This window comes from Mytilus trossulus, chromosome 3, assembly GCF_036588685.1.
Source record: "Mytilus trossulus isolate FHL-02 chromosome 3, PNRI_Mtr1.1.1.hap1, whole genome shotgun sequence".
Taxonomy (NCBI): domain Eukaryota; kingdom Metazoa; phylum Mollusca; class Bivalvia; order Mytilida; family Mytilidae; genus Mytilus; species Mytilus trossulus.
The window spans coordinates 57,947,850-57,974,690 of record NC_086375.1 but is presented as its reverse complement, the minus strand read 5'-3'; the positions used below and the strand labels follow the sequence as shown (position 1 = coordinate 57,974,690).

General features: G+C 32.1%; 1 protein-coding gene across 1 annotated transcript; it reads left to right on the top strand.

Annotated features, from left to right (window-relative positions):
- On the top strand, window positions 1–24,109 carry LOC134709585 (uncharacterized). Its single transcript, XM_063569747.1, has 23 exons — window positions 1–47; window positions 3,099–3,177; window positions 5,124–5,311; window positions 6,220–6,374; window positions 7,509–7,699; window positions 8,722–8,763; window positions 8,969–9,162; window positions 9,834–9,994; window positions 10,573–10,751; window positions 11,353–11,412; window positions 12,292–12,476; window positions 13,775–13,935; window positions 14,940–15,109; window positions 15,977–16,012; window positions 16,981–17,094; window positions 17,955–18,125; window positions 18,772–18,945; window positions 19,632–19,802; window positions 20,617–20,787; window positions 21,210–21,380; window positions 21,557–21,753; window positions 22,725–22,890; window positions 23,988–24,109. The coding sequence occupies exons 1-23, from the start codon at window positions 45–47 to the stop codon at window positions 24,065–24,067; spliced, it is 3,219 nt and encodes a 1,072-aa protein (XP_063425817.1). The 5' UTR covers window positions 1–44; the 3' UTR covers window positions 24,068–24,109.
- Window positions 24,110–26,841: the final 2,732 nt, after the last annotated feature.

The window sequence follows — 26,841 nt, the reverse complement described above, 5'->3', positions numbered from 1 at the left end:
GTCAAACAAAAAATCGGACGCGAAGTGAACAGTAGGCTTGCAAAATGGTATGTATAATATTTTCGTTAAAACATACTGCATTCAATATATTAATAGGAACTTCTGAAACTATGGGATAGCAAAGCTTGACAAAAGTTAACAAAAAGTCAAATAACAGAAATAAAGAGTTCCAAGGGAGATTCAGACCGGAAAGTCTAATGAAATGGCAAAATTAAAACCTCAAACAAATCTTATGAATGCAAAACTTTTATATTCCTGATTTAGTACAGGTATTTCTTTATCTAATAAGTGGTTGATTAAACATGTTTTATAACTAGCTACAACAGTCACTTGTACGACAGTTGCATTGAATTCCATCATATTGACAACAATATATGAGCAAAACAAAGACATAATGGGTGAAAATGTCAAATGGGGTTAGAGCCGTAACATTTCTGATAAATGCTTTTTACTTTAAGTTGACCTCGTTTACAAAAAGACTGATCAATGATGCTCGAATCAAAAACGTTAAAAAGCCAAAACAAAGTACGGTTGAATAGCATTTGGGATTAAAAACAATCCGCAAGAATTATAACAATGCAGATAAGGTAAGCTATATTCCCTGGTTGAAAATCCGTAATTTTATAAACATTTCAAAGGTCCTATCTCTTAAAATATGTAAAACAGTCTAAGTCCTCTGACATATGTCCTTCCTAAACTTCCTAAGTTCAGTCTAAAGTTGTCGCCCTTTGTTTGGTAACAATTAACAACCAAAGTTGACAGTGAACTTGAACAGTTTGTTCCAGGCATATTGCTGTGGAGGTTAATCTTTTTTTCAAAGCTAACACACTACAAGTTATGCCTATTGTTTCTTTTTTTGATTGTTCATTCTGAGCATTGACATGCGTGTACACGTTTCTTTGCTAAACAAATGCCAACAATGTATGTTGTCTTCTTCATTTGAACAGTTGATGATGATTTCATGCGTTGACATGGACACTCCTCTCTGTTTGTATACACAGTACAATATATATGCTCCTCTTTTCATAAAGAAAACCATTCCTCTTCCGATATTGAATAAGTCAGATTCTTCTTTGCAAACAAATAACGTGGAAAATCTGTGGTTTTCTTTAATATAACGAATCGCACATGCAATATTTATTTCTAGTCTTCTAAGTGAAGGTCTATAATGTAATCAATGCTGCTTTAGTGAAAGGTATTATTATATTGGCTAGGGACATTAACTACTCTGTAGTAATCTTATTTATTGAAAAATGTTATGATATAATCTATACACGTTAGTGCAAAAATGTCAGCAGTGATGTCGCTTTAGTGTCATAAAAATATCTGAATTGACATTTTGACCTTCAAAAGCAATTGTACACATATGTTTTTCAAAATTAGACCAAAAAGAATCATTTTGCCCACATGATTGTTTTTGCAGCAAACTAGCATTTTTGGATAGAACAGGTGTTTTCTTCTTATCATCAATGACTATAAATTTTAAAAGACTATCTGCGGTTTATACGTATCAAAAAGCATACAAAAGGAGATAAATTTGTCAAAGACGATTACACCAATTTATATTCTAATAACCTTTCAGATAGTTGTGAATATATGAAAATGTAATGTGACAAAATTATAAATGCTTAAGCCTCGGTCACACCTTACCGGATAGCACGAACGGACCTCTGACGGATGAAAATAAAAGTTGTCCGTTGACAAAATTGTTATCCGTAGGGAGTCCGTTGATGTACTGACCAAATACAACGGATGCGTAACGAATGCATAACAGACACTCATAAATCGAAAACAAACTGACAACGCCATGCTAAAAATGAAAAAACAACAACAGACAAACAATAGTACACCCGACACTACATAGAAAACTTAAAAAAAAAAGCGGTCGAGATGTCTGTAAAGCCTCGGTCACACCTTAACGGACAGCTCGAACGGATGGTTAACGGATAACTTTCTGTCCGGTGGAAAATTTTGAGCATGTTCAAAACTTTGAACGGACGTCCAACAGATGAAATGTCCGTTGAACGTCTAATAGGCGTCCGTTTTGTACGTAATACTCGTCCGTTTCGTTTCCGTTTCGTATCCGTTAAACATCCATTGGAGGTCTGGCAGATAAATTCACCAACGAACGTCCAACAGACTTCTAACGGATAAAACGGATGTTAAACGAATGTGAAACGGACTTCTACCGGACGTATAACGGATAAAACGGATGATGAACGGATCTGAAACGGATAAATGACAATTAGATTTCTTAAGGTTCAAGAATTCTTATTGAGTAAGGACACAATCGAGCAGCTGTTATTCACGCTAGACACTGCCCTTTGGCGGCATTTAGAAGAACATGAATATAAATTAGATTTACATGTATCATTATTGTCGCCTTTAAGTTTTTCGTATATCTTGTTCATCCGTTTTATCAGGTACGCTTCCGTTATGTGTCCGTTTTATGCGGTACTCGTCCGTTGGATGTACGTTCGACATCCGTTTTGTCCGGTACGTTTCCGTTTCTTGTACGTTGCATATCCGTTGCATGTCCGTGAGCCATTCATTAGGCGTCCGTTTTATTTGATCAGTACATCAACGGACTCCCAACGGATTACAATTTTGTCAACGGACACACAACTTTTATTTTCATCCGTTAGACGTCCGTTCGTCTTATCCGGTAAGGTGTGACCGAGGCTTACTGTATTTCCGATTACAAGAAGTCTTTAATATGGATTTATAATACATTTATGAAAATATATTGTTTCCAAATGAATTTAGTATAATAAAGAAGTTTGTACCACAGTGCATTATTTTGTAACAATAACAATTATATTCTTACACCTTAAGATTGATAATCGATTGTTCACATTACAGGAAACAACAAGTTGTTCTATTTATAAGCAGTAATGTACAAATATGTTGAACGTTTTACATCTTTTCTACGAAAAGTGAAAAAAGAATGGTAAAAAAATGAACATTCAAAGATGTTAGCGAAAATCACTGTTACAGATTAAAGGTAACTCTTGCTAACTGCTGTTTCAATAGGTAAAATATATTAAATTATTGAGACACATTTATCAACAATAATTACCTATTCTTACTTTTTTCAGGCCACAGCACTTTGTGCTTTCGGATTATTGTTAGTAGTCGTTTCCGTTTTTTCTCAGTCACTAAATCAACACAGAGGACGTAAGTATTCTTAGTATTATATAGAATAGATCGTTGGGTTTCCCGTTTGAAAGGTTTTATACTAGTAATTTTGTGGCCCTTTAAAGCTTGTTCTTCTGTGTGAGCTAAGGCTTCGTGTTGAAGGCCGTACATTGACCTGTAATGGTTTACTTTTTTAATTGTTATTTGGATGGAGAGTTGTCTCATTGACACTCATACCACATCTTCCAATATCTATTGTAAAACACATTTTATTGCAATGCAATACACCAGCCCAGTAGTCAGCACTTCTGTGTGCACTTGAGTTACAAAAATGTATCATTGATATGTAACAGTTCATAATTATAAATTTATTGTTTACAACACTTTGAATTTTTGAAATAATAGGCTTTTTTTTATCCCAGGAATTAATTACCTTAGCTGTATTTGGCTAAACTTTTAGAAATGTTTGGTCCTCAATGCTTTTATATTTCGTACTATTTTTGGCCTTTTAAACATTTTTTGGTTCAAGCGTCACTGATGAGTCTTTTGTAAACAAAACTCGCCTTTTGCGCAAAATTTCAAACCTGGTATCTATGAAGAGTTTGATTTCAACAAGTGCAAGTCTCCAACATTTAAAACTTAAATGCAATCTATTATCAAAATAGTTGTGATGTTGATGTTGTTTTGCTATAATTTTAATAGTTCACAATTTCTGCCCATTTATCACAGTTCTCGAGACAGTTTGCAAAATCATGAACATTCATCTAAATATGTCAAATATGGCATTTTGTAGATCTTGTTTTTATCATATCATTTCCCAAAACAGTTTCGTTCTTTTCATAATAACTTTTGGGATATGTTGCAAAACACATGATCCAAATAATTACATAAAGAATATCTGATTTTAAAATCAAGAAGTAGATGGGTCTTGACATTCTGAGCATTCCCCCTGTCGAAGTTAATATGTCTGTTATGGTTTTAAGGATATAAGACGATTATTTCATTCTACTCTTTGAACGATGTTTCGTCTTGTTTGTTTAGCTGATCAAAAAACCCATACAGTTTGTAAAATGTAAAATAAAAAAAAATATACTAGTATCGAACTTTAAGAAAAATTAAAAACTGAAAGACCCTTATCAAATGGCAAAATCATAAGCTGAAACACATCAAAGGATAGGAAAACAACTGTCATATTTCTGAAAGATTTTTCAGCCATAAAATTGGTTCAAAAGATGCAGAAAGGATTAAACGACGAACACAATAAATAACAAAACATCGTTGTTTAGGCTACAAGTCTTTCTGTGTTCATCCAATTTCCTCAGTTATTCGAGATTTTACGACAACGGATACTGGATGACGGCAATTGCTCATCTGGCCATTTGGTCAGTGGAGCCAAAAAAGGGACAAAAAGTAGGACGTGCAAGTGAAATTAGGAGCTATGTACATATAATATGAAACCACTCTCCATACTGAGAAAGTATTTATTCAGAACTAGTAATTGAGGTCTGGAGCTGAGATATCAGTGACTGCTAGTAGTTTTGCAGTTTTGAAGAAAGTACAATTAGGAAATATCAAATAAATATCAATAAAATATATAGAGCAAATTTGCGCCATATTTAAAACTACATATCTTTTAATCTCTTGAGAACTGGATAGAAAGATAAAGGAAGATGTGGTGTGAGTGACAATGAGACAACTCTCCATCCAAATAACAATTAAAAAAAAAAGAGATAAACCATTATAGGTTTATGTACGGCCTTCAACCAACACGGAGCCTTGGCTCACACCGAACAACAAACTATAAAGGGCCAGGCACATATAAATTGTACAACACCGTGTGCACATTACGACAATGAGTGTCTTTTCGTTGGTGCTGGCAACGTTACATCAGATGTGTATTATCTCTTTCTTGTCAATAGAAGGAAAATAACACACATTAAATATTTTAATATTTATAAATTAATCTATTCTTTGTACAATTTTAGCTTGGCAAGTTGTTTTTAAGATCCCAGCTGGTAAGAGACCAACAGGATATAACAGTATAATGGATTTCTGGAGATCGGCTGTGGCATACAATGATGGCAATGTCCATGCAATGAACGATTTCTCGTCTTCCAGTGAAATATACAAGTCCAGTATTCTGAATAATTGGGCATTACAAAGTATATCGGCCGTAAGTGTTTTTGTATAGTTTCTGTTTGATTGAAAAAATACTATCCAAGCTTTTTTTGATAACGTATAGATAAAATTCGTTTGAAGGGTAAAATGACAGTCGGAATTTATGTGTAAATAGAAGAGTTTTACTGTGTATATTACCATTGGACATTAACTTTCAAATATATATTTTACCATGTAAATGCTACTTTTATTTGGATTTAATCATTGGTGTTCCTTGTAAAGGAAGCTTTTACTGAGAGAAGAAGAACACATTCGTTATGATATTTTGCTCTAGATAATCTTCGACAATTTTCGTACAAGCATTTAATATAATAAAATTACCAGAATTTATAACATCAATATGACATTTTGTTCAATATTATAAATAAAACGTTTCAAAATTGTATTTATCATATTATATCTTTATATTACGCTGTTGAATCAAAAAGCGCAAATGCAATAAATGTAATGAGCACGAGGAACTAGTCTAAAATGCCACTTCAACTCAGTGACTTCATTCCGTACCCTAACTTTCATTTTATTGAAGACCGATAGGAAGTCATTATTTATCAGTTGTTCCCCAAAAAGATATTCCCAGTGTAAAACAACAGACAAATAAATGATTATGCCATTTGAACAAATTCTTCCAGCTGCAAAGAAAATCCATATTGTTTTATATTATTTATATTAACGTGTGGATCATTTAACAATTCAGAAAAAAAACTACCAATGATATGCTTCAGATAAAGTCGTTTATCACTTCATTTAAAACAAAGGAGCTGTCAAAAATTGAAGACATTATTTTTTTCAAAACCCTCATTAAAATTGACATTTAGCATTAGTTGATACTATGCAATAATCTCAGGAACTAGACATCGAAGCATCATATGATGTCAAAATATGATATATTTTTTTATGATTTAGGTTAGATTATCAGCTTATAAAAACAACCAAGAACAGGGGTTTGTCGTATTTGATGCTATGGGAAAAGGAAAAAATGACTGGTTAGATTGCGGAAAAATTCTGGATTCATCCTGGACAGATATAAAATCTAAAGGAAAGAACTTTTGTGCATTCGAGTAGGTCATTTTATTGTGCCTATACTATCAAATGATAGAAAATTTCGACTATATTTTAAGATATCTTTTTGATTTTGCACATGTTAGTTTTAGTACAGCGAAAGAAGCAAAAGGAAGTACACACAGATTGAATTTGTTGATCTAACTTATAATCCGGGTACCTTTGACAATGTTTGATACCTATTGAACATATTTCTTTTATATTTTTGTTAACTATAACGAGATGATTGGTTGTCAAAGGTTGAATATATGTTATTATTTGCAGATCATTTTACTTATTCAGAGCACAATTGATTATAATACTAGGCATTCCAACTCAATTCTAAAAGTTTAAACCAAAAGATTAACAAAACAGTGTTAGCTATAAGCATTCCGTATTAAAAATACATTAAAAAAAACTGTTTCAAGTGTATCAGTTTGTTTTCACATGGATTTGGAATGTTCTCAATTCCTCTAATTTGCCATCTTGTGTTAATTATTGATGCATACTTGTAAAAATAGAATAACAATAGATAGTGTAAAACACATACCAATATGAATTTCACCTAAAACGACTCAAAACATTTTATTTAACTTTCGTCGCCTCACCTCACTTTAACAAATCTTAAGATAACGTATAATACTGTAAGAATATAACAAAACCTTCATTCTGAAATGGAGCTGCATAGGAAAACTCTAAACATTGAAACAAAAAACAAGCACATCGATTGATAAGATTTCTATTGAAATTCCTACTTACAGTTTGATTTAGTAGATATATGAATTATTTTGTACAACTTCAATCAATATCGGGTATTCTTTGACGCATCTTGAATGGTATTGAACATTGTTCGATGCATGATTTTATGTTATATAATGTATTCAGCTATTTCAATTTATAATTTATCTAAACTAGTCAATTAAATCATTGCTTCGTGTACAAGTAAAACGTAACATTTTGACATTCAATTAAAAAAGTGTTTTCCTCATTTTTAGGTATAGAAAATCAGAACGTTAGTTCTCTTTTGTTTCACAATCCCGTTTTCAAATTCAATTAATCAAAAACAAATCTGGATAACAAACTGAAAACGGTTGAACAACATCAACTATTATAGGTAACAATTGAATAATATCAAATTATATTACATGTTTCAGGCCCAATTCAGGTAATACTTATAAGCGACAGGTGTTCATCAACGAATATTACAATGGCTGTAGTAACGATGTAGGCTGGATCATATTGAAAGATTATGACGCTACACAGGGATGTTCCAGTTGGGATGTTACTACAGACACGCCATATTGTTACTATTCCGGAGATTCAACAAATATCAACTGGGAAAGTGGTATGGTATAGCTTTCTTTTGTATCTCATACCTTATAAAATAAAGTTTAAACACGCGATCTTTTTCTATTCTGTTATTAAGATGGAGCATAAAAATAGATATTGACAAGTAATGAAGAATTTTAATCATGTCTGGTTTTGTGGTGTTCCTTAATTAACCAAAGTTACAAAATGCTTGATAGACACACACTTTATTCGCGTCCCTCACAAGCTACAGCAAATGCCTCCACTACTACAATGATAGTGTATTTTTAGAACGTTTTGTTGTTAAATCAAGTCAGTCTGTAGAGTAAATAGTGAATGCTTAAGTTTAGAATCAAAATTAACAAATGTGTGATTCACATTATCAAGCACTCTCATGCAAGTTTGGTACCATCAAAACGTGTAAACCCGCAGGAATTGTTTGAACATGTTCAAAGTCAGGAACCCGATGTTTAGAAGTTTGTTGATGTGGTTCATAAGTGTTTCTCGTTTCTCGTTTTTTCAATAGATTATATCGTTGGTTTCCCCGTTTGAATGGTTTTACAGTAGTTTGGTACCATCAAAACGTGTAAACCCGCAGGAATTGTTTGAACATGTTCAAAGTCAGGAACCCGATGTTTAGAAGTTTGTTGATGTGGTTCATAAGTGTTTCTCGTTTCTCGTTTTTTTAATAGATTATATCGTTGGTTTCCCCGTTTGAATGGTTTTACAGTAGTATCTGTTTGTCTCTTAATAGCTTGCTGTTCTGTTGTGCCAAGGCTCCGAGTTTAAAACCTTACTTTAACCCATAATGATTTACTTTTATAAATTGTGACTTGAATGGTGAGCTGTTTATCTGACATTCATACCACATCTTCGTATATCTATTTACTTTTTGAGTTATGTCAGTTAAAACAAACGCTGTCCATTAACAACATATTCACTATTGGTATTTGAATCAATCATTAGTATAATTAAATAATACATTTTTTTTTTTTTTTTTTTAGAAGAAAACGGTTGCGTTTATTTTTTTATTGATTTTGTTGCTGTTTTTATTTCAAGGTAATCGACAGAAAGCCGACTCATTTGTAGTATCTGTTCTTGGTAAGTACTAATGTAAAAACAAAGAAACGCATACAATACCTTTTGAAACTCATCAAATGAAGCGCATGCTTTGGTAATGTTTAATTTATTTTTTGTTAAATTGTTTTTAGTTTTTAAAAATCCGTTTTATTATATCTAAATTGATCTTAAAATACAGATAAATATGAAACATTATTTGTTTACGTATTCTGAACTTGTATTATAGCATGGGATATGGTTTTCAAAGGAGCAGAAGGTGTAGTGCCAACTCAAGGATCTCTTGTAAACCTGTGGACGGGTTCAGACTTAGTAAATGATGGTAATGTTGCAGCACAGTCTCTCACATGGGCTCCTGGATTAGTGTACAAATCTCGGGTTGTAGAGAATTGGGAAAGCTATCCTGGATTCTTTATTGAAAGTGTATGTTAATTTGTAACGTTACATATCAAATTTTGTCATAGTGTTGATAAAGCCAAAAGCGAGGTCTTTCGTATAAGATAGCAAATATTCAGCTTTTAATTGCATTATTTTTTCTGTTATCATATTATACTAAATGTAGAATAGTATACGTATTTAGAAAAACAAATCAGACTGGGAGTAGTATTGACATACTTGGTGACTTGTATATGCGTGTGAGTAACCTTTAAAGCACCCAATGTCACATTAATGCCATGATGAGTAATCATAAGGATCGTGGTATTATCCATCATGCTTAAAATGTTAAACTGTATTCAGTTCTTGAAATATTTTTTTCTTTAGTCTCTCAACTGCAGACCTGTTTTTGTTGTCATTTCAGGGTTTCGCATACCAAGAACATGGTCTTGTTTTTCAACTTTGTACTTGTTTGGTTTTATAAATATTTTGATTTGAGCGTCACTGATGAGTCTTATGTAGACGAAACGCGCGTTTGGCGTACTAAAGTATAATACTGCATGGTACCTTTGATAACTATTTTAAGGGGTTATGCTGTACCCATTGTGATCCCTGTTAAAATTTACTTCTTTACAAATGATATGCATTTAGAAAAATTGTGTATAGATTAACAAAATGTTAGCAATATTTTGATACAAGATTTTTACATATTGTTACAGGTAAAGTATGCTTACTATACCTCAGGTTTAGAAGTGGCTTACACAGTGTTTGATGCCAGAAATACCGACAAGAACGGATGGTTTGACATCAGTAACATACTGTATTCGTGCTATCATGATATCTTGTCATACAGTTCAATGGTGGGATCCAGTATTGTAGGGTATTACTATTTATTTATAGTTTGGAAATTAAACATACTGTATGCCTGTTATAGTGATATGCTGTCATACAGTGGAAGGATGGGATCTAGTATTGTAGGGTATTACTCTTTATCTATAATTTTACATAAGTGACATACTGTATTTGTGTCATCATGATATTTTATTCGTTTAGTGATATTCTGTCATACTGTAAAATAATGGGATCTAGTTTTAAAGGATATTCTTTATTTATAGTTTGACATCAGTAACATACTGTATGCCTGTTATAGTAATATCATGTCATAAAGATCAACGGCGGGAACCAGAATTGTAGGGTATTCGTTAATTATGGTTTGACATAAGTAACATACTGTAAAGTGAAAACATCTAATACAGTACAATTAATTACTTTCTTTCCGAGAAATCGTTTCCCCCTTTTTTTGGTTGTTGACCATGATCACTTTTTTTTTTTACCTTAAACAATTTACCTGTAAATCTTAAATTTTCAAACCCGGAAGCCCTTTCAAACATGTTTTTAGAATTTAAATATGTTCTTTTAAATGTTTTATTAATGTGAATTTTTGTTTGTTTGTTACAGCGATGGTACACGAAGTTTTGCTCTTCATAAGGAATGGGGAGGTTGTCCGAATGACAAAGCCTGGATGGAAATTCTAGATGATCCAAACGGGGCCACACATTGTAGTTGGGACAAGAACGTGAAACCCAGACCATACTTCTTGTATAGTAATACTGGCCAGTGGGTCTTATGTCAGGCTAGTGAGTAGATGTATTTCTTAATTTAAATTTATTATTTTGGCTTAAAACTAGTTACTCACGATAATAAATGAAAGTATTCACTATCTTTAAAATGAATTAAATAGTATTGTATGTAAAAGAATTTTTCAGCACGGAAATCATATTCTTTTTCAAGTGTTAAATATAATGTTCACATTATTGTGTGTGTCCGAATTTTGTCTATACGATTTAATATAGTCACATCGTCTCTTTGTCACATCAAATGACGTCTCTAAACAAAATAGAATATATAAAAACAGAATGCTTTACTTCCAACAGAATTTTGTTTTGGTGAAGAATATTCATCTTTTACCGATTGTATGAAAAAAAGTAAAATCACAAAAATACTGAACTCAGAGGAAAATCAATACGGAAAGTCCATAATCACATGGCAAAATCAAATAACAAAACGCATAAAAAACGAATAGACAAGAATCTGTCGAAATTACAGTATTGATTCACCATACAATGGTATAGGTCTGTTGCTGTTCCTATGCATTTACATCTGAAATTATATTATGAAAATATCAATCGGGTAAATATTTATCAATTATTTCATGACTTACATACACTGTTTTTGTAGATGGTGCATGGAATGAAAACCAGTTTCCGTCTGCCGAGGTGTTGGCTGTATTTGTAAAAGGTACATCGTGAAAAGGTTTGAAAAAGGTTAAAAGTAGCTATGGCTCAAAATACATATATTTATCTTAATCTAGACTTCAACTTTCAATGTTCATAATAAGATTTGTTACAATGTATGACTTTACACGTGAACAGTCATTTATAATATGCAATAATAGCTTACACAAGGTAGTTGTATGGCATGAAGTTGATTGAACAATTAATATGTTGTATTTGTTAATAAATTGTACACAAAAAGGATGAATGCGTTAACTCGTACGTAGACAATAGACGTACACACACAGACAAACAAAGACAAAAGCTGGTGAGGATGAATACTTAGGTAGTTTAACATTCGCAAACCATCCATGGCATTCAAAAAGCTAGATACATATTTCTAATAGTCATTATTTAATTAAATCAAAGCAAATCAAGGTAACAAACTACAACACAGGGAAAAACATCACTTATAAGAGAAAAGAAATAGAACTACAACAAAATCAAACGCCAACATACACAGAAATGGACAGTACAAGTTACGAATGCCATTATCATAACTTGGTTTAGACATTGTATGGCTGTCAAAATCTCCCGCTTTTATGGCATTGTTAAAAATACCCCTAAAATGACATCACTATGTGACAGGAATAGAGCAAAAACGACGCAAGAATATTCATATACATAGAAATACATAAATAGATAAAAAATATAATAGAACAATAAAACACATCAAAAAATGTCTGCAACGTGCTTGCTACTATACGGGAAAGTAGACACACAGGATGGTTGAATTCCGCCGTTCAAGCATTTGCAATGAACTAACTGATAAACAGACCAATGCTAAGCCTTCACCAGACAATGACACAGAAAGCTAAACTGTCTGCTTGATATGTAATTCTAGGATGGAAAATGGTGATGAAGGTTGCTCACGGTCAATCCTTAGGAGGTGCTAGTGGTGTTCACGATTTATGGACTGGCACATACACGATAAATGAAGGTGATTCCAGTGCTTTGTCCTTCAATCCTGGAACGAAAACTCTGAAACACTCTATTATTGACAACTGGGGAAACAACTATATATCAGCAGTAAGTTCATTGTTGTCATTTCAATATTTTTACATATTTGTTAATATGATATTAATAATGGAACGCAAAATACAGGGGAATTGTCTGCATCTTTTTGCACCGAGACCAATTGTTTGAAAAGTACAAAGTGGATGTTAACGGAATATTGATTACCCGACGTATCAAGTTCACATTGCAACTAACAAGTATAATACAAATATTCCAAAATTCACTTGTGAAAAACATGTATTCATGGGGGTTATTCAGGTATCACCTCATTTATATTAAATATAGGCCATAGGTATTTTCGAGTGGTGGTTCAGACAAGTTAAGATCATAGGTCCGAAAAGTACATTATTTAATAGTTGAATATAATGTATGTATCCTATCATGAATATGAATATATCAGTTTCTCTAACTTGTAGATTAAATTGGGGAGAACGTATCTATGATATTGAGCTAGCATAGAGAGCATTTTTGTTAATTTTTTTTATAATAACATTAGGAATATCTTGTATTTCGTTTGGAAGAGAAACTGATTCCTGCTTATTCTCTTCGATATACCACCAGATAATCACTGTACGAAATATAGGACTTACAATAAAATAAATATAGAAACTAAAACTTACCACACCTTAAATAAAACAACCTTGACAAAAAAGTAACAAAAACAATAAGATAGTTAAACCTTAAACAAAAACAAAAGAAAACACCACTAAAATTAAAATATCTAAAACTTACAAACTGGGGTTATGACAGACGAATAAAACAATTAAAGATGATAACAAACTTATCAAACATACCAACATATAATTCGGACACCAGACACGAGTTTCGTTGGCACATGAGACTCTTCATTATCGCTCCAATTAAAACAGTTAAAAGGCCAAATCAAATGATGAAATTACTTTTTGAACCTTTTGGGTTATCGCTCTTCATCTTTTATAAACTTTGGATTTCAAATATTTTAGCCACGAGCATCACATAAATGATATGTTTTGTCGAAATGCGCATCTGGTGCAGAAAAATTGGTACCGTTAATGTTATTATTACACATGGGGGTAAAAAACAAATCCGTGCTTCGAATAAACTAACATTTCCAGAACAGTACAAAATTTGAACGGACAAGAGAATTTCATGCCAACACAAATAGGCTGACTATAGGGCTTGTCATACCATGCAAAATGGCATAAAAAATAGTCCACTTTCTACATTTGGAAGCCTTACATGTAAATCAGTAGTGTATTTTAATATCGAAAACAAAAATCCGTTAGCAATTTGGTAGATGTTCCAATTAATTGTATATTAAAACATTATAGGTCAGGATGTCTATGTTTAAAGGTGGTTTGGAAGTAGCTTACGTGGTTTTTGATGCCAATGGAGCTGATAAGAATAGCTGGTTTGACAAAAGTAGAATAATATACAGTTCTTTCAACGACCTCAGTCCAGATTCTACAACTAATTATGCTAGTATTGAAGGGTACATTTTATATTTATCACCATTTTAAAGTCGTGACATGAAACCAAATATAATCAATGGCAAAGTGTTTTTTTTCAGACTGTTTTTCAGATACTAGTAACCAATATGTTCTTAGTTAACAAATGTTACAAACATGTAAACCAAATACGCACTGTTTTAAATGTTACGATTGCTCAAGGTTCAGTTGTCTTAATCGTTTCTTGCTGTATGAGTTTGATGAAGCATATATCAAGGATGTAAGAATGCTCATTTCTTACATGAACAGGTTACGCTTTGTGTGTAAAGCGTTCCAAGAGTATATCCGCAATCGACATATTTTGTGGATACAGGTTTTTGAAGACAATTGTGGATTTAGGCTTTTCGTATGACATCGGCACTCGTGTGTTATTGCCTACCTTAGTACGTTGAATTCTACAACGGCATTCTATCTTCAGGTTATTAAAGTACATCAAAGTTGAAGTCATTCCTTTGAAAATTTAAAAGACACCAACGTGATTCGGGTGACGTATTTTGAATATCTTATAACGATGACCACAGATATGAAAGAATTGTCGTAGTCACAATCCAATGATCTTTTATTCAGTTCTAATACAACGGAGTGATATTTGTTGCTATTAGAAAACGTGCCAATAATAAAACACGTTCTACTGACCCTTCCGAAGCAGATTGTCTTTTAGGGAGGTTTATTTGGCTAAGTTTTTTGTTGTGTTTTATGCGTAGTGTATTGTAAGTTGCTGTTTGCCTTGAAGTCATCAGTCTTGTTGGCCATTGTAATTTCTCTTTTCTATTTAGAAAAAGAGTTAACTAATGGATTTCAACTCTTTATATCCACGTGTTCATGTGAGTGCATGAACGTATTGTTTCTCAAAAATTGTGTACTGTGATAAGATTAGGAATTCTTTTGCAAATTATCTAAAGTGCATGGCTTACTCTTTATGCGTTTTTTAAATGTTTATAAATGTTGAATGGGTAAATGTATAAAAAATACTTTATTTACTGTGCAGGCACGCTAGCATCAATAGAAGATTTTTCTTACAACATAATTATGGTGGATGTAGCAATGATGCCGGATGGTTTATAGTTGTGGAAGGTGATGCGTGTAGCTGGGAAAATCTAAGTGGTTCTAAACCTTACTTCTTATACAGTAATGCTGCATCGTATGAAAAACAACTTGGTATGTAATACATGGAAATATGAAAACGTGAATTAAAAACATGCATTGTAATGTAAGTTGTTTACATATTATTTTTTTATCAAATAAAAAATGAAGTATTACAATACTTTAAAAGTAAAATAACTAAAACAACAAAAAATACAACTTCAAGAACAAATCAACTCAGAAAAACCCTTATCAAATTGCAAAATCAAAGCTCAAACACATAAAACGAATAAAAAACAATTGTCATATTCAAAGGATATACAAAGGACGTGAAAAAAAACAATTTGTATTTTATGTCGTTAATGCGAATCAAAATTCATTATTATTTTGTGAATACAAAATAGATTTACATCGATAAATACCGATTGCCTTTTGTATATAATCGGTGTGTATTTGAAACAATTTTGTAAAATAGTTATCAAACGTACCAGGCTAATAATTTGACACGTCAGACACGCGTTTCGTCTACATAATAATACTCATCAGTGACGCTCAGATCAAAATAGTTTAAAAGCCAAACAAGTGTAAAGTTGAAGAGCATTGCGGACCAAAATTCCATAATTTTTAGCCAAAATAAAGCTAAGGTAACCTATAACTTGGATAAAAAAATCTTATTTTTCCGAATGATTAAAATTATTGCAAACAAACTTATAAAAATAACCTTATATTTGATATTCATGTCAACACCGAAGTGCTGACTTCTGAGCTGGTCATACCCTCGGGGACATATAAGACATTCAATAATAATTTTATATAAAACCCTCTAAATATTCTTTAAAAATACAATGCTTTTATAAAAACAAGTTTTGTATTGTAAATTTCAAAAATGAACATTAAATTGTTTCGCTTAAACACGCAGAGTAAAACATTACAATATTTCAGATATGGAAATGGCTGAAGTTTTTGCCATAAGCGTTGGTAAGTAGATTTTTTTCTCTCATTGTAACTTGATATTATGGAATACTCAAATGAAAATTAAAATTACAAAACACTGCGTTCAGAGGAAATGTCACCGCGGAAAGTCACAAATCAGACAACAAAATCAAAAGTTCAAACACATGAAACAAATGGATACAACTGTCATATTCCTGACTTGGTATAGACATTTTACAATAAAATTAATTATAATAATTCTTTAACAATTTACCATTATTGCTTTAAAGTGTCTAAATGGATTTTGCCTAACACAAGAACTAGTAAACTGAATTCGATATTTTGTTTTAAAAGTAGCAAGGGTTTTAGGAATCAGCAAACCCTGCTATGTAACCGAAACATAAAAAAGTAACAGAGATCTACACTATACAGGTACATGATCCATTGATGTCGGGTAACATACATATTAATGTATGTGCAAACGCATAAGGCATAACATTACGGCAAAATGAATAATGAAATATTAGTTTCTTATATATAAAGTAAACCTTAATTTAAATTGCAATTTCAAAATAAGAAGAATAATATTTTTGAAATGGCTGATTTCGTCATATAGATTTTTGAGGCTCCGGTTGTTTTTGCTCGTTAAATCAGGAGTATGATATTCAAAGTATTATTATTTTTTTTTAGGAAAAAGGGCTTAAAACAGGCTACTATTTTGAATTTTGATACGGAACAAATGTCTGGATAATAACAGATCTATAAAATATATGAATCTTGGATTAATGTTCTTAGTATTACGTTAAACTAAAAAATGGTGACCGTAATCCGAGATGTCATTTCCTACTCTTAGATATTCAGAAACTTGAATGAAACCAGAACACTCGATATTGAATAATAATTAATTTGTTTAGTGTTACAACGAAAATACTCGTAGCTTTTTTTATTTTTAATCGTCTGAAACGTCCTTCTGGAAACCCATGTGCAGTACTTGTACTTTTATTGCGTTGTAGATATGCAAGATTGCTTGCCAAACCCCTGTTCCAATGGCGCTGTATGTACAGATGAAGGTCTGACGTTTAGTTGTGACTGTACCAGAGACTGGATTGGAGACACTTGTTCTGATAGTATGTAAAGTATTATGTAAAATAACACAATTTTATACATTCATTAACTTTTAACAGGTTTTATATTGAAACCTCATCGCGATTAATTTTGCAGGTTAAAAGGGTACAAAATTGTAATAGTTATATATAGCATATTTATGAATATTATAGTTGCAGTTATTGATGTATTTTTGCCCAGTCTTCTATATTAGAGAGCATTATGTATAACTGGCTGTACGTCCGTCGTTTAATAATTTGGTATAAAGTTGTAAAGATCAGCTAGTAAAATTAGGACACGAATATACAAGACATACAAATGTCATATTGCGATCAGGGTATGTCTCCTTTGGACAAATATTTATATTATTATATGTTCCCAACTATACAACGAGTTTGGAGGTAACTCAGACTTCAAATTGTGTACACAAAGCAGTTGATGACAATATTTTATTTAATGATTTGATCATTTATACTGTAAAACTTACCACCAACAAGTTATATTGCAAGAAAGTGTATTTGAGCAGAACGTGCATTGCTTCAAAATTTATTTTAGTTGACGTGGTATTGAAAGTGTGTCACTTGTCGTAAGTAATCTTTGCATGTTTTGCACAATTTTTGAATATTTTGAGTGACTTTTTTTTTTATCTTTAATGTTTAAATTGATTTTGAAAAAACTTTGAAATAACAAAATCTAAAAACTATAGAAAACTATGACACGAAATGTCTCATTTTACGCCAAATAAATGTTCAAGAACTATTTGTTTTTCGTTTTGGACTTTGTGCCCCTCTGATCGAGTCATATGGATTTATAAGGTTAATAAAATTTGTGGGAGGTTTTCTTATTGGACTAAGAGCCAGATCCATCATAATTTTCTTTTCAGAAAATGGCGGGTTTACTAGCTGGTCATCATGGGGAAGTTGTTCAACAACCTGTGGTGCTGGTTCAAAGGCAAGAACAAGGTCATGTACAAACCCAGCCCCAGCAGGAGCAGGATCTCAGTGTTCTGGCTCAACTACAGAATCGAGTAGCTGCAATTTAGTAACATGTCCAAGTTAGTATACAATGTTATCATTCTTGGGGATATTCTTTATAACCTGGCATATGGGTTTCTCTTGTCAATTAATTCTCCAACTGTTACCTCTATGTCTTCGATAGTTAACTATACGGTATACGTTTTTTTTCTCATAGCGAAAGCCGCACAGTAACCTGTTACACAGTAGTTTTTCAAATCATTGCCATTTGGTCTTTGCTGGATAGTTACCTCATGACATCATACTATATAATATCTTTATATTTTTTCACTGAAGATTCTTTTTATGAACAGAACCTTTGAAGAATGCATCAATAAAACGACACCTGAAAAACATGTACAAACGCTGTAAATAAGAATCGGATAAATATTATTATATGAAGTAAGATTTTTTAAGTTTCGCAAAAGTTTTTTATGGAATTAAAAATTGAAGAACATGTTCCTTTACAGTTGTCATATTTTATTAAAACATTAAAAGAAGCTGTACAGTTAATTATAAAACTCGAACCTGAAAGTACAAATACATTGGTTGTGTTATGTATTACGGTTGATGGTCAGCCATGGTTCTATTTTAATTCACCATCATTGCAAATGAAAGAGTGAGTAGAACCAGAAGACGATTATAAAAAAATGTTTTTTCTTTTTCTTTCATGCTTTCTATTTTCAGTTAATGGTAATTGGGGTCAATGGGCTCAGTGGAACGCATGTTCGACGACGTGTGAAGCAGGAACAAGGTCCCGTTCTAGATCCTGTAATAACCCAGCAGCACAATACAACGGTCTTGATTGTCAAGGATCAAGTTCAGACAGCGAATCTTGCACCTTAATAGCTAACTGTCCAAGTGAGAAAATTAGAATAAAGCTTTAATTTTTGCCCTTTTGTTTCCTTTTTTCATTTCCTATATTTATACATTCAGAATAAGCATAATTGGTTTTACAATACAAAGTTGTATTGTATTTTTTGAAGTAACGACGGTTTGTTTTAAACTTACCATCTTGGAAAGAGTTCTTCGTAAAACATTGTTTATGTTCGTTTATTAATCAACCTTCTTGTTCGTTCATATTTTCAAACTTGTTCTATAGAATTTTGAAAGCTCGTTATCACCAAATGTGTGTTGATATTTTAATTTACATTTCGGAAAGGTTAAGTTTACTAATATAAAATGACAATGTAAAACAATTCAAACGAGAAAACTAACGACCTTATTTATGTGGATGTGGAACATATTCTATCAAAATCATTTGGTAACTAATGTAATAAATGTCTCTTCCATGCCAGTCTTGAAAATAAACCCAAAATATTAAATAAACTATACTTCTTATGCTCAGGTTGGTTGTCATCGTGCAACACAGTTAATAACACCATATAGGAAAACATAGAACTCCCTTGTGTCATAAGACACTGTCAAACATCCTATCCCCACTCAAATGTGTCCACACTTGTATACCAACAAAATGAGTTGAAATCGTTTCTCATTGAGTATTGCTTCTTTTCGTTGAATGTAGACATACAGATTTATAATTTTAGTTGATGGTGTATGGGGATCCTGGTCATCGTATGGAGCATGCTCTGTTACGTGTGAAACAGGTACATATACAAGATCAAGGTCATGTAATAATCCTGCAGCACAATACAATGGGCAAGCCTGTTCCGGTGCTTCTTCACATACAACCAGCTGTACACTGCCAATGTGCCCAAGTAAGTGTTAGATAAGATACAATCAGCATGTGCTATATGGGCCACTTTAAGGGAAAACTAGGGACCCAGATATTTGAGTAAAGATATGGTGCACTCTATCTATTTTATATTGGACACAATTTCAGTTTAACTTCCAAAATAGCTTTGATTTACCAGGAATAAACACGTTTTCTTTTTCAACAAGCCTTAATTTGCATTTAAAATTATTCACTTGTGAAAAGTAAAATCACAAAAATACCGAACTCAGAGGAAAATCAATTTGGAAAGTCCATAATCACATGGCAAAATCAAAAAACAAAACGCATCAAAAACGAATGGGCAAGAACTGTCATATTCCTGACTTGGTACAGGCATTTTCAAATGTAGAAAATGGTGGATTGAACCTGGTTCTATAGCGCTAACACTCTCACTTTAATAACAGTCTCATCAAATTCCGCTACATTTACATGATGCGTTAAATAAACAGTCACAATTAATAAAATAGTCAAAATATGGGTACATCAGTCATCATCGTATAACAATTTAACAGGACACAAAAAACATCTACTATCTACGAGCAATCATTTACTAGATAAACAAAAGTTGCTCATACATGTAGATTCCACTTCAATCTTTATCTTTATTAACTTTCTTTATCTTCCAAATATTTTACATAAACGATACACAAAGTATAAAGTTAAAATGGTACTTTTTCGGTTTCTTCTTTTAGTAGAATAAAAGATATTGCGAATGTATTGAAATTGATAGTGGGAGTATGAAAACTTTAATAGATTTCTTAATTTCTCAAAGAAAAAAACAAATATTTGTTTTACAGTTGATGGTGTATGGGCTAATTGGGGAAGTTGGGGAACATGTTCAGTAACATGTGAAACTGGTACCTGGACAAGGTCAAGGACATGCACAAATCCAGCCCCTCAATATAGTGGTGCAGATTGTCCAGGCAGTAGCGGGTCAACCGGTTCCTGCACGTTACCGATGTGTCCAAGTAGGTAGTTTTGTTAATATCTTGTTCAAATACACTTTTCGTATGTATGACAATCATATGATTTATTTTAGTTGAAAAAATGCTCATGAAAAAGATAACTTGCTGGAAATTTATATTTTTTGTTGATAATTTTGCTCAATATGTTTAGCTTTTAAATATAATTTAATAAAAATGAAATATTTAGCTGTGGTTTTATAAAAAATGATGCTTGCAGTTTGATTATTTGAATGTTATACTTAATAAGTTATGTAGTGTCATGTTAACATTGTGTAAATTGAACAATCTAAATAAAAATATGACAAGGACGACAAGACAATTGTGTTCAATCAGATAGATGACATTATATATTATACATATGTATAAAATGTATCGTTAAACATATTCCATACATTATATTATGATGGGGTTACGTTTATTTTTAGTTGATGGTGCATGGACAAGTTGGTCAGGCTGGGGATCATGTACAGTTACATGTGATGGTGGCAGTCAAGACAAGACGAGAACGTGTACAAATCCAGCAGCACAGTATGGTGGTGCTGATTGTGTAGGTGTCGGATCCGCATCTCAACAATGTAACACCCAAGCCTGCATTAGTAAGTTTTGTGACAATTTTTTTATAATTTTTTGTATTTTATTTACATGCTTCCTTATATCTTTATCGATCGTATAGATTTTAGAATAATTTGATTATTTTTTATACAAACGAAAAAAAGATCTGAAGAAGCACTAAAATTTAAAAAATTACTGTAAATACAATTCATATATTCAGTTGATGGAGAATGGTCTGCATGGGGAACCTGGGGCAGTTGTTCTGTGTCTTGTGGTGGCGGACTGTATTCTAGGACACGAGGTTGTTCCGACCCAGCCCCGTCTAATGGTGGTCTTGACTGTTCCGGTGACTCCAGTGATTATAGTTCTTGTAACTCGGCGGCCTGTCCAACAGCAGCTGCAGGTGTTTACGTACAGGTAAATCTATCGCTGATTAAAAAAACATGATTGAATAACCGACTCTTGACTTGGGACACGCACATATAAGAAATACAAATGATTTGAAAGTGCCAAAACTACCCCAACGTGGGACAACTGTGCAACCGTTCATCATAATTTCAAATTATATAAATCAGTTGATAAGGGCTGAACTCATCAGATCGATACAAAGCACAAATATATCTAACAAATACACAGACCGGACGTGGTAGGGTATTTATACATCCCCACAACAAAAAAGACATTTAGTACAGATAATATTATGAGAATGCTTGCAGCAACTGACAGCTACTTAAAATTCAATAACAAATAATAAAAAAATCAATCATGTTAGACTAAAATATAAATCAGTACACATCCAACATCCGATTGATTTAGTGTTTATACGTCAATAACAGTCCGTTAAAAACATGACCTTGTGCAATGCCAAGATGCCTACACTGAAAAGCATGTCTATACCTCTCCCCTTTTCGAAAAAAAATAGTACGATATATAACCATAATGTAGACACAATAACTTGATACCGACTCTCATTGATGGATTTAAACCATTCTTACCAAAATAGTCTCGGCTGCCGGTAAACAACCAAGAATGCATAATCAAAATTAACTTTTCATCTCCGTTTCGTCTCGGCAAATATTGGTGCCACTAATAGAAATTGAGAAAGTTGTCAAGTGCAAAGTTCCCCCATGCTTTTTGTGAAGCATTATAATTTCAGTCTACCATAATAACCACACACCAGTAAATCAGTATCACAGATATATAAATAATTACTAGTATATGACTATGTTGTGTGAGTGCCTATGAGGTAACTCTCCATCAAAGTCTTAATTTGTAGAGGTGAACCATTACATGTCTAAGTACGGTCTTCAATACGGAACCTTGGATCACACCAAACAGCAAGCAATCAAGACTTAAAAAATCATTGGTGAATTATTGATATTTTCTAGCTATGTCCAATTGGATGGTTTACCTGTGCAACTGGCGGGACAAAATGCATTGATGCATCCTTTGTATGCGATTGTGAAAAAGACTGTGATGACGAAAGTGATGAATCAACTGGATACTCAGGATGTGATCCTTTAGTTCTAGCCGCATGTCCAAGTGCTGCACCTTGTAAGTCATAATGTTTCATAATTAATCACGTACAACCTTTAAATGAATTTCATAAAGTGCTTACTTTATCGAAAAGTCTTAATGGTTGATAAGGAATTATCATAATTTACGAAAATAATGCTTTATTTTCCTTTGATCGTTTACTTCCAGAAAAAATATGCATCATTAAACATACTATTAAATTTGATGCAACTGTCATACAAGTGAGAGATTTCGCGCTATAAAACCAGATTCAATCCACCATTTTTACATTTGAAAATGACTGTACCAAATAAAGGCAACAGTAGTATACCGCTGTTCAAAACTCATAAATCCATGGACAAAAAACAAAATCGGGGCAACAAACCAAAACTGAGGGAAACGCATTAAATATAAGAGGAGAACAACGACACAACACCGAAACGCAACAGCACACAGAAACGGACCAAGCAACAGACAATACACCACGAGAATAACAAATATAACATCAAAACCAAATACATGAATATGGGATAGACAAGTACTGTGCCACGTCTTATCTCAAAAAAAATATACCAAGTCAGGAATATGACAGTTGTTGTCCATTCGTTTTTAATGTGTTTTGTCATTTGATTTTGCCATGTGACTAGGAACTTTAAGATTTGATTTTCCGCTGTGTTCAGTATTTTTTGTGATTTACTTTTACTTACATGTACCTTAAATCCGGTTTAATCCATCCTTCTTCTTATTATTTATTACATTTATTACAATAAACAAAACAAAAGAAAATGTTAAATATAAATTTTGCTGCACATGACCTACTTAATCATTTTTTTTTTGTCGCCTATTAGTGAAAAGAAAATTTTAGATATAATTTATGCTGGATATGATCTACTTAAACATTTTTTCTTGTCACATACATGTATTTGTGATAGGAAAGGTCAGGTTTTAAATCTTGTATTTTTTCTTTTTTAATTTCTGGAAGTAATTTTCAGTTTGCATTACAGACGAACGAACTATTTACAGCTATAACGCAGACACATACAAGAAAACACATTTAAGTTTTGAATATTATAATATTAAATGAGCTCATATTACCAAATGTGTGTCAATACATCTTACTCTTTTTTAATTTTCAGCGCAAATGATGACCTCCCCTGTTATACTTCTGTTCTGTCTGGTGGCCTCAGTCGCGTTTTTCATCCTCAGGAAATACTAAGAAAAACTATCATTGTTTATTTTATGTTAAATCACGAATTGTATGTCTTATATTGTGATATATATGTTGAAACATTTATATTTGAATATATTTTATATTTAATAATATTATAATTATTTTATACCATTTACACGTATATTGTTGATAACTTGGTTTTGTGATGTTCATTTACTATCTTTATGCTTTTCTAATAAACTGATCTTGCATTCCAATTATCTTCCATCTGTTTAATATATTTTTTATATCCAGTTTCATCAGTGTTTTTTTGTAGAATATGATGATATATTTTTCACCTGTAACATTGTTGTATACAGAAAAGAGAATGAGAAACAAAACAAAACAAAAAATGTAGAAGAACAAACGCCATAATTGTTAAAATAAAAAGCACAAACAGCTCAACAGTAGATATTCCATAGAGGAAATAAAACATTGAGTATTAAAAATGAAAATGTAATTCTATTAAAAACAGTTAAAACCAAAGACAACCAAAGTTCAACGAAAAAATTATACATATTGGGAACATGCCTCTTGTGTTTATCCGTACATCGTTGCAATTGATCACCCTTGTTCATATATTTTCATTTTTTATTTTTGTTTATTATTTTCTTGTTTTGAAACTTTAAACCTTTATGTTTTAGGTAAAACATTAAATTATAAATTCAGTCCCAAACATTTTATTTACTAGTATATGTAGCCAATCTTTTCATTCCGTTACAAACATACGTAAAACCAAACACGCAATTGTGAAACGCATTTTATGTATTTTTACTTCTTAAAATTACAATTTCAACATATTAATGTTGTTCCTGATCCAAATGCATACACACAGGCAAAGAAGCAAATATAGACGAAATACTATTAAACATTATCTAAAGTTTCTTTACGTTTCAAGACAATTGAATAGTTTGTGATTAAAAAACATAAAATAATGTTATCTTGAAAGATGTGTCTCAAACTGTCTGTTATTTCAGAAAAAAACAATTGAAAATAGACTTAATTAAAATATAGTTTTGGTATGATTGCTGATGAGACAAATTTGACGAATTAGGACTGAAATTTGTTGTCCATGCACCTGAGACTACTATAACACATGTTATAGTAGTCTCAGCATGCACTATTAAAAAATGGAACAATGGTAACAGTTGCTATGGTAAATACAAATAATCAGAGACCACTAAAGGAAAGTATATTACTCTGACATTGATTCATAGAAGTCAACGTTCTTTTGTATATTTTATAGATAAGAAAGTATCTTTGTTTTAAGTTTTCCACACAAAATTTTAAAACAGAGATACTGCCTCTTATAAACGAACATGACTTTATCATACGAGGATACCAATAATGAAATTCCGGATTAGAAACAGGGGTGGTGTTCTCGAAGCTATCTTAGGATTTATCATTCTATCTTATGACAAGTCTTTGTCCTAAGTCGTGTTCTTGAAGCTCTTTTAACTTATGATATATCTCATTTTTTGTCCTAACTTTAGGACACCCAACGAGGTGTCTTTAAGATCATCATATCTTCATCCTAGTGTAATAAAGTTTGGATATCCTCTTTTTGCTCATTATTTTACGTGAAAATGAACATGAAATGAAACGCACCATCGGTTATTTGCTCGTATATAAAAAAAATGTGCATGATTTTAAACTTTGAACTTCGTGTTTCACGATACGATTACACTACAAATTTGATTCTCATTTCAAAACAAATTGTTTTCCAGTTTAAATTACAATCCTTTTTGATATAATTACGTTTGTAATTATACATTTAATTTTGTACATGTTATTATAAAATTCGTAAACAATTTTATTAAATAATTTTGTCATTAATAAATGTTTTGTCCAAATACTTCTTTAACTATTTACAATTTTGGACTTAAGATATGTTTTGGACGTCCTAACATAAGATTCGTCTGAGATAGCTTCGAGACACAACTTAAGAGTGTCCAAAGTTTATCCTAAGTCCATCCTAAAATTGGTCTAAGATGTGTCTCGGGACGAATCTTGGGATACTTTCGAGAACACCGCCCTTGGATGCTACCACTTTCTATAAAGCAACCAAACACACTTCTGAAATTATTTATTGGTACAGGCATCGATATTTGAAAAACGAGCGATCATAAACTACATGTACAAGGCATCGGAAACCAAAGCGAGATCATTGGCGCCAGTTCTACTAGACTAAGTAATTTATTTCATTATCGTATCTATATAATATATTAGATGTGGTACGAGTGCCAATGAGACTACTCGCCATCCAAGTCACAATGTATAAAAAGTTACCAATTATAGGTCAAAGTACAGTCTCGCCTTCAACACGGAGCATTAGCTCACACCGAACAGCAAGTATATATATATTTCTTGTATATATGAAACGATGACATGTGTTTGGTATTGAAGACAAAATTTCATTTTATAAGTTTGTTTAGGTAAATGGCACTATCCTAAGTTAAGTCAAATCCGAAAAACTTTCAGATGATATAAGTTTAACCATTAAATAATTTGCTTAACAGTTTTTCCTATTTTTTTTATGTGTTACCTTATTTCGATAACAAATATTAATCAATCTTCATGCAATATAAAACAAATGATTTAACAGCATAAATTATTCATGAAGTTGATCTCAAAACAAGCCTCAAGCTACTAATCTCAAAGAAATGAGAATCATAAAGGAACGCAATTCAATAAATAATTTATATGGACTATCGAATGTTGGATTTCCTCGTTTTTAGTCGAGACAAAACAATAGAAAAGTGGTAATTAATTTATAAAAG